General features: G+C 51.3%; 1 protein-coding gene across 1 annotated transcript in view; it reads right to left on the reverse strand.

The window, feature by feature from the left end:
• Positions 1–14,784, reverse strand: part of Adamts2 (ADAM metallopeptidase with thrombospondin type 1 motif 2) — a 154,933-nt gene that overhangs the window by 13,228 nt on the left and 126,921 nt on the right. Inside the window, exons 6-15 of the mRNA XM_069993809.1 lie at positions 11,185–11,341; positions 10,576–10,681; positions 9,770–9,913; positions 9,232–9,364; positions 8,832–8,945; positions 5,869–6,014; positions 5,302–5,477; positions 3,918–4,051; positions 2,007–2,130; positions 203–283 (exon numbers count right to left, since the gene is read on the reverse strand). Coding sequence (XP_069849910.1) covers positions 203–283; positions 2,007–2,130; positions 3,918–4,051; positions 5,302–5,477; positions 5,869–6,014; positions 8,832–8,945; positions 9,232–9,364; positions 9,770–9,913; positions 10,576–10,681; positions 11,185–11,341 — 1,315 coding nt within the window. The remainder of the gene's footprint in view (positions 1–202; positions 284–2,006; positions 2,131–3,917; positions 4,052–5,301; positions 5,478–5,868; positions 6,015–8,831; positions 8,946–9,231; positions 9,365–9,769; positions 9,914–10,575; positions 10,682–11,184; positions 11,342–14,784) is intronic.

Genomic DNA, 14,784 nt, shown 5'->3' on the forward strand with positions numbered 1-14,784 from the left:
AACTCTGGCCTTCCCACAGGGAGATGAGCCCCAGAAAGACCGTCCAGGTGGGTGGTAGATAGGGGCTGCAGCTATGTGGTCAGTTAGAGTATCCCCGCTCTGGTCTTGGTCACACAACCCAGGCCTCAGACCCCTGGTACTCTTCCCATCCAAGAAGAGCCAGGACTTGGAAATATGGAGTTGTCTGAGCTCTGACACTCACACAGATGGTGGCTGGCACTGTCTGTCTCCTGGATGAGCAGGTGTCTGGCTCCGGAAGGGATCTCAAACATCTTGATGTAATCTTTGGGAGTAGAAAGAAAGAATAGCAAATGAGAAAGGAAAAGGCAGCTCAAAGTCAGACAATCTGAGGGACCTCGTGGGCTCCATGGCTGGCTTTCCCAAGACTACTGTATTTCCCAGGCTTTGGTTTCCCACCCATCAGAAAGATACTGGGTCTGGGACCAGCCACAGCCGAGGGCTGGAAGGTGCGTCCTGCCCATCATCAGATTTTCCCATTGCCTCCTCCACTGAAAGCTCAGACAGAAATCCAGAGCAGGGCTCTAACGTGCCTGCCTGTCTAGGTAGGAGGCCCTCTGCAAACTTCATGGCCTGGTTGGACCACATTGCCTTTGACAAGGCCAGTATTGAGCACTTAATCTCAAAGGAAAGGCATTCCCTGGCGCTGGCCCCAGCCAAGTATTGCATGTTTTCCCTTGGCTCTCTACAATTAGCAAACCAAAGTGGCCTCTTCCGGTTCAGATATAGACTGCCGAATCTACCAAAATGCAGACAGGACCACACAAGGTGTAGGCAGAAGCACAGCCTAGAAAGAAACTGGTGTGGTTTGGATATGACTTGAATGTGCCCCCTAAAGATTCATGTGTGGGAGTCTGGTCCCCAGTGTGTGGTGATAGGGGGGGTGGTGGTTAAGAGGTGGGACCTCTCCTGACTTTAGCTTTCTCTTTCACCCTGTGATCTCTCTTTTCCTTGCCTACACGTCTGCCATAATGGTGCCATTTGCCACGATGTGATGAAAGGAGAGAGGCTGTGGTCAGAGTAAGGGTCATGCTGTATAGACATCTTGACTTCCTGAACTGTGAGCTAAACAAACTTTTCTTTGTAAGTTTCATAATCACAGATATTTTGTTACAGTAACAAAAAAATTGGACTAAGTTCCCCAGACTCATCACCTGTGGAGACAGAATAAAAAGAGGCCAGCGGGCCACTGGCTGCACTGACCAGGAAAGCCAGTGAAGAAAGTCCTGCTGACAGCTAGCTGGAGACAGAGAAATGGAGGGAGCAAGAGGCAGGCAGGCTGGGCTTCCCTGGAGGTTAGGGAAGGGGTCCTCTGCTAACCTCTGATCTCTAATAAAGATTTCTTTCTTTCCCTTCTTTTTTCTTTTGTTGCCAGTCCTGGGGTGTGAACTCAGGGCCTAGGCACAGTCCCTGAGCTTCTTTTTTTTTTTAATTTAATTTTATTTTATTTGTGAACATACTGTACAGAGGAGTTACAATTACATGGGCAGGATAATGCGTACATTTCTTACCAAGCATTGCAGCCTCCTCCTTGGTTTACCCTTCACATCCCTTCCCAGCCTCCCCCCTCCCCCCTCCCTGAGCTTCTTTTGCTCAAGGCTAGCACTCTACCACTTGAGCCAACAGAGCCATCTGGCCTTTTCTGTGTATGTGGTACTGAGGAATCGAACCTAGGGCTAGGTAAGCACTCTACCACTAAGCCACATTACCAGCCCTAATAAGGATTTCCAAGTCTCAACTTGTGGAATTTTTTGGTCCTGATCCTGTGACCTGGGCCTTCATTCTCCCTCTTCTGTCTGTTCTGACTATGGCTGCTTTAACTTCAAGTTCTCCTTCTCCCCCTCTGACCCTCCCAGATCTCAGCCCTAAACAGTCCAGAATTCAGACAGAGCCCCAGGGGAGGTTCGGGCCCAGCCCTGCAGGGCTCAGCCTGTGCATCAGGTGCTGAGGCTGCTCCGCTCGGGGTCCGGGTGGCAGGTGGGACTCACCGTGCTTCTTGGGCGAGCGCGTGAATGTGCCCTTGACCACTTTGCAGTGGGTGTTGTCGCCACCACACACGCCACACTTGTCCTCCTGCTTGCTGGAGCCGATCACCCCGTCACAGCCCACCTTCTGCAGGAGAAGGGAGGCAGGGAGCGCTGAGAATGTCTCCATGCTTGGGGGCTGGTGACCCCAGAACCCCTGGCACCTGTTTTCCCCTCCTGCAGCTCCTGATCTGCATCTCCCTTCCTGTGGTTCCAATGCAGTGAGGAGGAAGGAACCCAGAGCAAGGCAGGCCTTGAGAAGCTACATCTGGAAAGCCCCGCTACAGCGCCCACACAGGGCCACTGGCCCAGCTGGTCTCCGAGGAGCACATCTGTCCTTTGGCTGTGAGTCAAAGCCTGGCCTGGCCCTGCTGTGCACGCTGCCCGTCTCCAGAAGCACCGGCACAGCACATCCCTACCCCTGGCTCTGGCTAGGAAATACAATGTCCCTTGAAGTCTGTCTTCAGGTATTGGGCAGGCTAGTGACAGGAGCTGGCTGAGACTCTTCACCTTTATTCTCTTAACTGATCCTCTCAAGTCTGCCACTCCGGGAGCCAAAATGATTCTGCTAAATGATGGACCCCAGGGCCACCTGGCAGAGACGAGAACACTCAGGTTTTTCTCTGACACTGGTAGCACTCCATTCCCAGGGCCACAGCAGCTCAGTGGGGCCTAGCGCGTACCATGCTGCCCTGCCCAAGGCCACTTCTGAACAGATCTCAGAGAAGGAGATGAGCTTGGCCCTCAATGATATGCTCCCCATGGCTGTTCCAGATTGCATGATGGCATGCATCATGGATTTTCCTTCTTGCTCTGGCTGCCTGGAAGCTCTGAGCTAATGCTCCCTCAAAGATGCTTCTACCACGCCTGCAGAGACTCACTTCCTTTCCGTTTGCTCTTGGAGTCTTCCTTCTTCATACCCTGTCTTTCCCTCCCTTTCTCCATTCTTCTTTCCTCCCTCCTTCATTTCCTTCCTTCCTTTTTTTTCCTTTCTATATCCAATAACACCAACCAGAAACTGAGCTCATTCAGAAAATGTGGAGCCACAGTTGTGGCTCAAAACAGTAGCTCTGAGAGTCTGTTCCCAGTGCCAGAGAAGTGGAGCAAAAGGGAAATGGAGGAAACTACTGATCTGTTAGATCTTGACACTATTAAAGTTGCTGTTGCCGTCTATCTTTCACACTGAGACATACTTTTTCCCCCCCTTTTTATTTTTATTTTTCAGTAGTGGGGATTAACTTCAGGGCCTCCTGCTTGGCCAGTCAAAAGTTCTCCAGGCTAGACCTGTTGCTTCCTGGGGAGGCCCTGCATGTCTCCTATGTCCTCCTCTTGGGAGATGTAAAGACAATTTTTCTCTCAATGGCTTTGGCCTTCCCACAATGTCACTTATTACAAATGGAAGTCTTGCCAGTACAAAGGCGATGCCACCTGGGGGGTGCCAACCCCCCCCCCAGGCCGCTCCTCCGTATTTCTTCATTGACTAGTTAGTAGAAGCCAAGGATATATGGATGATCCCCAATATACGATGGCTTGACTTAGCTTTGTGTTGGGCCACGCTGACCTAGCCATAGCTCATGCAGGGCTCTGTGGAGTATAAGGGTTGGGTGGTTTGCACAGGAGTTCCCTGGGGAACTCCCGAACCCCCCAGTCAATATGAGACAGAGCCCCCAGGTTTCCTGAGAAATCCTCCGGGGATCTAGTTCAACCTCGACCTCTGCTCCTCCCTCCCCACTCCCTCCTGCCATGGGAAGGGGAAATCTGAAAGCCTGTGTTTCTCTGGACCCTGTGTAAACTTTGTCTTCGTTTTCCCAAGGAGTGGAAGCTGAGACCCAGAAGACCGAGGCCCGGGTCCCAGGCTGGCCTGGTAACACTCACCCTGCAGTCGCCACGCACACAGACGCTGAAGGCATCCTTGTAGGAGCAGCGTGTCCCATCATGTACCATGCGCTTCATGGACACCACCTCTCCAGTCTCCTTGGACTCGCAGTAGAGGTGACACCTCTCTTTGGCTAGAAGGGAAGCGGCAGAGTGTCAAGTCAGCACCAAGCTTTCTTGTATCTGTAGAAGAAACTCCCACGGGTCTTCAAATTCACCTGCCCACCCGTGAGGGAAAGGGGGCTGCAACCACTGTCCCAGCTCAGTGTCTTTTGAGCCTTTGAGTTGTTGCCTTTAGACAAAACTTTCCCCACTGGACTCACAGGCATAGGCCTCCTCTGAGATTTTATCACCCATCTATGAAGTCCTGAATACAAGCAGGACTTAATTTAATCCCAGGTTCTGGAACCATCCCTGCTCAGCCTTTATCCCAGGCAACGAAAAATGCCCGCCTGGGTTGGTAGACAGCAGCCTTTTCTGCTGTTATGGCCAAGCTTTGCATTAGTATGAGTAGGACACACAGCAGGGGGCTACATCATCACAAATCATGTGGAGCCACATGGCACCAGCCTTCTTTCCCTGCCTACTTCCCTGGGAAGAGCAGACAGAGAGAGCCCTAAATAGAATATCTCTTGTTGACCTTCTGTACCCACTCCTAAGTCTGCAAACTCGACTTCCCTAGATGGAAAATATTTTAAAACAGTTGCATCTGTATTGAGCACATACAAATATTTGGGGTTTTTTTGTTGTTGTTGATCTTCTTCTCTAAGCAACACAGTATGACAACGCTAGTATTTGCATGGTATTAGGTTATTTTAAGGCATTAAATACATGGAAGGAAAACATACAAATATGGCACCATGTTTGAGTATGGTGTCCTATGGAAACCCAGGCCTCTCACTATCTAATGCTACCAGATTTTTTTCGGTTCTACCAATCACTAAATAAATCCCTTTAAATGCTTAACGTAGTTGGAGCTGTACTTTCAACACCTGTAAACTGAGAAACCTAACAGTTGAAGGCCAAAGGTCATCTGATGATTTGGCAAAGTCAGCTGCCCCCTTTCACTACAACAGCCCAGCCATGCAACTCCAGTCTCGTGCACCAGATGGCGACTGTGGAGCCTGCTACCCTCAGCCTCTGGCCCCTCAGCCTCTCCTCAGCATCCTTAGTCACATCCAGTGTTTAGGTACCTGCATTAAAGCCCAGCCTCCAGCTGAACCCAGGAGTGGATACCTGCAGCCACACTGGCCACAAGTGAACTCTGCTGTCAGGCCCAAGTGCTCTGGCAGCCTTGCTCCATGCGGGATCAGAGGCACGGGATAATATGAGACCTGTCTATCCCTGCCTGAGGCCTATGCAGAATCCCAAGGCTGAACCTCACCATCCCGGTGTTCATGGGGCAGCCAGTGATGCTGGGCATCTCCATGCTCAAAGTACAGGTCCCACTGCCGGCACTGCTCTTCCCGGAAGTCGGCCAGGGTGTCTGGGCAGTCCTGGGGGTTGCAGAGCTGGAAGTCGTAGGCAAGGCCTGAGCAGGTGCGGCCACCATTGGCTGGGCTGGATAAGAAAGCAAACATCCACTGCTTGATGCCACTCAGCCTGGGGGTGGGGTGTAAAACATTCCCCTAACTTTCCTATCTCTTCTCCATGTCCACACCCCCTAAAATACAGAGGAAGCCTGTGTCTGAAGTGGGTTGCAAACCAGCAAGGTTGTGTGTCCTCAGGCCAGGGGGTCAGGAGATCAGTTTTCCAGGGCAGTGCACTGGAGACAAGGGTTGAGCCCACCCCTGGGTCTCAGCTTCCTCGCAGGTAGGAGGAGGAGAATGGTAGTCTGGAACTAGCATGTGGCAGCCATCAGGGCCCTGCAGAATGGGGCTCAGCTAAAGAGGGTCTTTGGGGACTGTGGCTGCCACTCAGGAGGGTGGGGGATGGAAAGTGGCCAACTCACTGTGGGTTGTCACACTGGCGGGTCCTAAACTTCACACCTGTGCCACAGGTGCGGGAGCAGGAGCCAAATGGAGTCCAGGCACCCCAGTTGCCATCCCGTTTGAGGATGTCAGGTGTCAGCCAGATGCAGTGTCCCTTAAAGCAATGCTAGAAGGCAAAAAGTCTGTCCTTTGACCCCCACTCACAGCAGGCTCCTGGGATACTACCAATTTCTTCAGCCATCAGTGTCTGGGTGGGGCAGGGGAAGGTACAAGGTTGGGGATGGGGGTCAAACCTTCCTTGCCCTTGATAGTATTCAGGAAGATTAGGCTCAGCCTGTGAGTGACAGGAAGAGGCACAGGAAGTGCTGGTTCCCTCAACCCTACTATCTGCCTACAGCTCTGTCCACCTGTATTCAGTACCTTGCCCAGCCTAACTCTGCCCCCTCAGCCACAGCCCCACACCGTGACACTAGGATGCCTCTTAGAGTGAGGGCTAAGGTGACAGGTGAAAGAGAATGAATGTGATCCAAGTAGTTTGCTTGCATGTTTGAAAACAGAACAACAAAACCCATTGAAAATGCCCTGCCCCTTGAGCCATGCCCCTATCCTGTTCTGCTTTATTATTTTTTTCCAGGAAGGGTGTCTTGTTTTTACCCAGAGCCTACCTCAGCCTGCATATTGCCTCTTTTGTATCTGGAACCACAGTCATGACTAACATGCCTGGTTAAGGTTTACTGGTTGAGATGAGGTATTGCTCACTTTTTGCCCAGTTAGACTTGAACTGTGATCCTCCCGATCTGTTTCTGGAGTAGTTGCACGTACAAGCATGACACCATGCCTGGATGAGTACTGGAGCAATCTGGTCCATGAAAGTGGGATGTCTTTCAACTTACTTTATCTTTAATTTCTTTCAGTGAAGTTTTATGCTTTTCAGTAGATATGTTTTGCAATGCTTTGTTCACTTTACTCATAAGGGTTGTTGTTCTAATTTTTTATGCTATTGTGAGTAAAACTGTTTTCTGCATTTCATTTTTAAATCAGTCATTGCTAGTTAATAGAAATACAATGGGTTGGGGAGAACTACTGGAGCTGGAACTCAGGGCCTGGAGTTTCCTTCGCTTGCTTGCCACAGCTGGTATTTTATCAGTTGAACTATACCTTCAACCCTGCTTTTTGCTGGTTATTTTGGACTGTTATAGACTTTTCTGTCCAAGCTGACTTCACACCATGAAGTACCGAGGGTTAAAGGAATGAGCCACCGTAATACCTGGATTATTTATTTTTTCACTTATTTGAGATAGTTTCTTTATGTAGCTCAGTCTAGCCTTAAAGAAGTGATCTTAATTGATGATGGTGAAGACATCATACTTTTACAAAATTTATTAGAAGATCTGACTTGGTGGACACATTACCAGGCTGCCTTCCAGGCCTTTGGAAGGGACCAATGTTTCTCTCTCTTCCCTATTGACTTCTACCACCATATTCTATTCCTACGTACACACAATTTTGGGTAACCATCATTTTTTCTAGAAAGAAAAGAGAACTATATCTACATTCTATCTCTGACTTTACCAAGTCTTTGGTGAATTACTAACAACATCCCACCTCTGACTTCTCACAGCTTGATAAATCTGGGCCAGTGCTCAATCATCTGAGGATATTTCTTAAAAAAAAAAAAAAAAAAAAAAAAAAAAAACCAACTTCTGGGTCTTCAAACAAAAAGTTATATAGAGAATGTTCACAGCAGCACTATTCACAACTACCAAAAAAGTGGAAAAAAATATATCATCAGAGGATTAGCTGATAAATGAAGCATGGTATAAACATACAATAGAATATTCTTCAGCTATTAAAAAAGGAATGAAGTATTCGTAATTACAACTGGGATGCATCTTGAACATATTAAGGGAAATAAGTCAGACACAAAAGGTCATATATTGTATAATTGTATGATTCCATGAAATGTAAGAGAGGCAACTCCAAAGAAACAGAGAACAGATTAGTAGTTACCAGGGGCTGGGGGGAAAAAAAGAAGAAAGACGAAAGATTGATTAATGGGTATAATTTTAGGCTGATAAAATTGTCTGGGAACTAGGGGGTGGTGATAATCTTGTGAATGAATTAAATGCTGCTAAACGATACAATATAAACAGTTAAAATGGTAAACTTTATTTCATGCTTTGTGATAATTTAAAATGGAAACAAAAATGAATGTAAAACAACAGGAACAAAAAAAAAAAATCAAAAACAAAACAAGCAAACAAAACCAGTCTCCAGGACTGGTCCTGGAAGTCTGTATCTTTAAGGAAAGAATTTATCCCAGGAAAGACAATTAGGCAGCTGGTCTAGTCCAATCTAGGCCCAAAACCTGCGCGGATCAAACATAGTCTGAATGACTGGTTGGGGCTGGGGGTGAAGTAGAGTGGGATCATTTAAACCACTCTCCCCTCCATGGGCCTCCCTGATAGCCAGGGTAGTTTCAGCAGGGAAGGGAAAACTCAGGTTTAGATTCATCTTCCTATGGCAGCACCTTAGCAAGTGATTGGCTAAGAAATGTGCGTGTGATTTCACCTGAACCAATGAGAATCAGGCCCTTGAGTTCTGGCTGTGTCAACTGGAAAGAAGCAGCACTTGCTTTTGCAGACTTACTAGGAGGGTGGGCCTCCTAACACAGAAGATGGAGAGGCTAAACCTCATGCAGGGTGTGGGGACCCAAATGCCCCAGTGTGTTCGCTTCATGGTGAGGCCACTCAGAGTCACCCACAAAGGGCAAAGGATTGGGGACACACTGAGAAGCTCTGAGTTTGCTGGGTTTCTCTGGCGTGGGACGCTGTGTCCCTTGAAACAAGGGGAGTAACTAGAAAGGGAGGAAGAGAGGATAACTGCAGTTCCTTGGGAAGGCTCAGGCCCCAATCAACAGGGCCTTCTGTGTGTGTCCTGGTTGCTACCCCTCTGTCCTTGAGAGCCCGGGGCCCAGTCTCACCTTGCCAGGTGCACACATAGTCCCATCCAGGGGGGGACCCTTCTTGGTTTTGCAAAAGTAGGGGTTGTCAGGGTGGCTGCACCATAGCTGTTTGCAGGGGTCAAAGGTCCGGAACTGGAAAAAAAAATAAGAGCACCCCAAGCTTACCTGGCTACCTCCTGCTGTGAAGGACCATCCAGGGTGACCCCGCCCAACCAGGTCCTATAACCTGGGGTACCCCAGGAGAACTGGCCTGTGTGGCTGTGGGGGAGGGGGGTTGTGCTGTGACATCTGCGTGATTCTGGAGGCCCTGAGGGATGGGCTGCAGTGTTCTAGGAGGGGCTGGGGTTACACAGTGGGATCCCGGGGGGCCTTACTATCCATCTGCCCTCCACCTTTCCCCCCCCCAGGCCGTACTTACCGCGGTGCACATCATGTAGCCCAGGCCGAAGTCGAAGCGACACTGCTCGTTCATGGAATAGTGCAGGCCGGGGAGTTGGGGCAGCGCTGGCCAGTCGTGGGCGAAGGGGTCATCCCGCAGGCAGTCATAGGAGCTGTGATGGGGGACACGTGGTGGTGGAGGGGATCACAAGCAGCTTTTGGTGGGGCTGGACATCCAGCCTGGGAGACAACTGGGTCTTTCATGGCGGGTCAGACAGCACTTGGCAATGCTGTTTCAGTTGTCCTGCTTAAGACCTGGCTGTTCAGCTCCTAGGAGCAGCTGCAGGGTCTGTTTGCCCGCCAAGGTGGGCCCGTCCAATGCTGTGATCTCCTCCCTGACATCAGAGTCACTCCGAAGTGTCCCTTCCCATCCCCAGCACTTCAAGCTGAAGGCTCCGAGGTCTGAAGGCTCAGGCTGGAGCCAGGTACAACCTGACACGGGAACCTAGCCCAGGGATTTAGGGGAGGAGGGAGGGCCCCCCCCCCCCCACTCCCAGGGACCGCATGGAGGCACTCACTGCAGGTAGCGGCCCAGCTCTTGCTGGCTGCAGCGGGACCAGTGGAAGCGGTGGAAGGCGGCCTGCACCAGGGGCGCCATGATGCTGCCCAGCCTCACCTCGTCGCCACAGCGGTTGCCCTGCCCGTCGTGTTCCATGCCCAGCCTGTGCGAGAGAGCAAGCCAGCCTGGATGGACCCTCACCCTGCCGTGCTCATCTGCCATCTCCTTCCCACCCATCACCAGGAGGGTGTCCCTGACGCACAAACACATATCCCCCGCCCCACACCTCCTCCACTGGCCTTCCTATCCCCGGCCGGTCTGGGCTGCTTGTCTCCTACGGGAGGAGACACCCAGCGATCAGCATCCTCCCCAGCCCACACAGCACCAACATTCCATCCTGAGAATCCCACAGACACTGGCATAGCCCAAGGCTCTGGGCCTCGGGCAGTGCTGGGGGTATCTAATCAGGCTGTCCGTGTGGCTTTACCTCTGGCTTTCAGTGCCCTCCCCCGCTCTTCTGTAACTTGGGGCCTCGCTCTACCCTTTGGACTGGAATGTGATCATGGTGAAAGACACCGCCCCCTCCCCCCAACACCAGCTCCTCACTGGCCCCGCATACTGTCTCTGCCTGCAGATGCATCTTTCCTTTGATGTGTCCCTGCCATGGGAAGAAGACCCAGGCTGTATCCTGTGCCAGGTAAAGTCTTCCCATGCTGGGCCTCTGGAGCTCAAATAAGAGTGGGCAGCCAGGGAGGGAGGATCCTGGGGTGTCCTCTCCAAGCCCCGATCTCCCCCCACCCCCAGACAATCGGGAGAGCCACTCACACATGGCCCGTCTCGTGTGCCACCACAAAGGCCGAAGAGAAGCCATCCTCGTGGTTCAAGGTACAGCTGCGGACGGGGTGGCACATCCCGGTGACAGGAGCATAGCCTGGGGGAGACAAGGTGAAGAGTCACCTTGTCTGGAAGCTCCAGCTTCCAGGCCTAGGGCTGCAAAAGCCCAAACAAGGTGGGCCCGAATGCTGTGTCTCTCCTGAACCCAGCCCTAGAAGCCATTGGGCACAGTCTAGTAACACCTGCTAAGATTGGCTCTGAAGACATGGGTCCCCACTTGGTCCCTGCCCACCAAAACCACCAGCATTAGATACTGCCTGGCTTGGAGGTTGCCATGTTCAGTCTCTGTCTGATCATCTCTGCTCTCTCTCTGTTTGCTGGGGGCGGGAGGGGTGGGATACAATTTCTTAGGGAACCAGCCTAGGTCCTGGGTTTTTCCCAGAGTCAGAGGTCACTAGTACAAACCGAAGCCTTCCTTTGGCTATGGTACCCACAGCACACATGCCCTCTCCTCCTCCACTGGCACTTCCTCCTTCCCGTGATCAATGGCTGGTCCCCCGTTTCTGTCCTCTCCGTGTCCCTGCAAGAGCCATGGCTCACCTTGCATGCCCGAAGGCCCGAAGTCCTGCCGGGTGAGGAAGATAGCGTGATCATGGTACTCATCGTGGTCTGTGTCCGGCTTCTGCTGCAGGTAGGCCCAGCGGCAGACATTCTCCAGGCTCTGAGAGGGGTTCCCGATCTCGATGAGGCTCATGGACTGCAGTGCAGGGGAGAGAAGGAAAGGGGGATGGGTTGGTATATGGCAAGCTATTTGGAGGTTGAGAACGCTGTCATGTTGAGAGACCCTAGTTCTTGGGAACCTGGTTCAGGTAGCCTTAACCCTGGCCTTTCCCTCTCAGGCATTGATTCCACTGGGCTCCACCCTTCGGAAGGGACGGTTCCCAGGTGCCCTTACCTGCATGAGCTCCCACAGAGACCCCAGTGTTTGCGAGTACGAGGTAGAAAAGCTCAGGTCACCTAGGGCTTTGTGCGGCCCACTCCCTGCCCCATTGCCCAGAGTTCTCTGTTCTGAGCAAGTTATCAGCACAAAGAAAAGTCAAGGTGGACCTTGCTTCAAAGAGCTATGGTTCTAGATGCTCAGGGACAGGGGAGTCAGTGTGGCATATAAGTATATAAGAAGATAAATGGAACAATAATACCTATCATATAGGGTAAATAAAAATAATCAAATATTGTGAAAAAAAGATAAAGGGGGAGGTAGGAACCCCTATAATGTGTTGTGTAACTCCAGACGGATAATACCCTGATGGTTTCTCCCTGTTTGAAGCTGTTTATGAAACCACAAAATAGAGTGAAAGAAAGTGTACATGATAAAGCAAAGAAGTCAAGGAACAAGTCAGTAAATGAGTCATTCCTACAAAAACTGTGGATGAGAAGAGCATGAAAACCAAGTACATTTCCTTTTATTCTCTTGTGGTGAGAGACAGAGAAAGAGAGAGAGATAATCCTAGCTACTCAGGAGGTTGAGATCTGAGGATTGTGGTTCAAAACCAGCCCAGGCAAGAAAGTCCATGAGATTCTGATCTCCAATGAACCATCAGAAAATTGGAAGTGGTGCTGTGGCTCAAGTGGTAGAGTGCTTATCTTGAGCTGAAGAGCTCAGAGACAGCACCCAGGCTCTGAGTTCAAGACCCACAACCAAGAAAAAGAAAAAAGAGAGAAAGGGGGGGGGAAGAGAGAGAGAGAGAGAGAGGTAGATGGAGAGCATGAGAAAGAAAAAATAAGAACTCAGGACACAGCCAACACTTTTTTGCTTTAGTTTTTCTTTCTTTCTTTCTTTCTTTCTTTCTTTCTTTCTTTCTTTCTTTCTTTCTTTCTTTCTTTCTTTCTTTCCTTCTTTCCTTCTTTCGTCGGTTGTGGGGCTTGAGCTCTGGGCTTGGGCGCTGTCTCTCAGCTCTTCAGCTCAAGGCGAGCACTCTACCACTTGAACCACAGTGCTACTTCTGGTTTTCTAGTGGTTTATTGGAGATAAGAGTCTCACAGACTTTCCTGTCCAGGCTGGCTTTGAACCGTGATCTTCAGATCTCAGCCTCCTCAGTAGCAAAGATGACAGGCGTGAGCCACCGGCGCCTGGCAGTTTTTTTCTGTTTTTTTTTTTTTTTTTTTTTTTTGGGTCCGGTCATGGGGCCTGAACTCTGGGCCTGGGCGCTGTCCCTCAGCTCTTCAGCTCAAGGCTAGCGCTCTACCACTTGAGCCACAGAGCCACTTCCGGCTTTTTTCTTTTTGTTTATGTGGTGCTGAGGAATTGAACCCAGGGCCTCATGCATGCAAGGCAAGCACTCTACCACTGAGCCACCTTCCCAGCCCCCAGTTTTTTTTCTTTTACATACAATCTCGTGTTTTGTTCCCCCCCCCCCCCCCCCCGGGGCCTGTCTTGGACTAGGATCCTTCTACCTAAACCTCTCATTAATTGGGATTACAGATCTGAACCACCTTGATCAGTTGGTTGGTTGAGATGGACCCTTGCCACCTTTAGGCCCTAGCTAACCTCCAACCACTGTACACAGTAGCTGTGCTTACTGCCATGGGCGGACAGACCAGGCATTATCTTGCTCTTTATATCACAAGCCACACTTGCAAGGAAAGAATGCCCCCAGGACTCACAGTCCTGCGCACTCACAGGGCCCCCAACACCGGCACAGGCTCTCATGGGCGCTCCACAAGCACCCCATGAAGCAGAGGAGACTGAGGCTCAGAGCCGATAAGCAGTTCACCCCAGGGCACACAATTAGGAAGGCAGGAAGAGACATGAGCACAGGAAATCATCTTCACCCCTATCCCCTAGATGCTGGGCTGGCCGTTTCCAATGGCCACAGTCAGTTCATGCCTTGGTCACTGGCAGGACTCAGTTTCCCCTCAACTGCTGGATGGAGGGTGCCTTTCCACAAGGTAGTTAACACATGGAAACTTGCTTCTGCCTCCAGAATGACCGACTCAAGCAACGTCAAAAGGGCTCACGTGTAAGACAGAGCCACAGTCAATTCAGAAGCCAAGTTCAGTCCAGGCTGCGTTCAGGTGGGGCACGAACAGCAGGACACGTGATCACTGGCAGGGCACTGAATGATGCATGAGGCAAGTGCGGATTGTGGTAAACTGAGGCACTCTGGATAGCCGAAGGGGCCATGTCCATGGAGGCCAACCTGTTACCCAGCTGTCATGCAAGACTAGAGGCCACGGGTGGGTGGCCAGCTCAGTTCAGTGGCTAGAAGGAAAACCCACCTCCTATAACACGACAAAGCCCTCCGACAGACAGCCCCTCCTCCACACCCACCTTGCCCTCTAGGTAGGACAGTGTCCGACTCTCAGATGCTGGGCATCTACGGTCCCCCCCCCCCCCCAGCTTCTCAGCCCCTCCTGGCAGCTGTGTGGCGATTCTGCTGCTGCGGCAGGATAATTTATCGTCATATCGATTTGTGTTTTTGCTCTTGCCTTGTTTCGTGCTGTGCTCATTACAAGAAGGCAGACTGCCATTCTTCCCCGACCCCAAGGAGTTCCTGCTGCAGGAGTCTAGAGACTACTTGGTGCCTTGGGGATCCTGAAGATTCCTGACCCTCCCCCCTCCACCATCTAACCCCCAAGTGGAGGGACAGAAAGAAAGACTAGAGAGGCTGCTAGGGGAGACCCGGGGAGCGGGACTGCAGAATGCGTGAGAGCGTGTGCGTACTGAGGCTCAGTTGCACGCGTGGAACACCCCCAAAACAGCTGAAATATAATTATAACTAACCACCCAGTTTCTGACCTCCGGCACCAGGGCCCCCTCCTTCAGTCTGCTCTCCCTACTTCAGGAAAGCCGCTAGTGATGCTCTCGCTCTGTCCCATTACAGCCCTCAGCCTCCCCGCCTGACAACACTGGGAGCAGCCGGGCAGTTTCTGAGTCCGAGGAGGGAGATCGGGGCTTGGGCCGTGGGCAGGGTAAAGTATTCATTGCTCGAGGCAGCCTGGGCCCCAGGCCCAGCGACAGGGTGCCCAGAGAGAAGGCACAAGTCCTGGCATCTCTCCAGGGCCTGTGGGAGCCTCTTGCTGCTGTCCAGAGTATGGGAAACAGAGCCCGGGTTCCCTTGTAGCTTCCCACATGAGTCACCCACGAGGATCTGACCTCCACCCACTCTTCCGCTCAATCTCCTCTCAGGCTTTCCCTCT

The sequence above is a fragment of the Dipodomys merriami genome, unplaced genomic scaffold (assembly GCF_024711535.1).
Source record: "Dipodomys merriami isolate MVZ:Mamm:240054 unplaced genomic scaffold, mDipMer1.0.p SCAF_44, whole genome shotgun sequence".
NCBI classification, from domain to species: Eukaryota; Metazoa; Chordata; class Mammalia; order Rodentia; family Heteromyidae; genus Dipodomys; species Dipodomys merriami.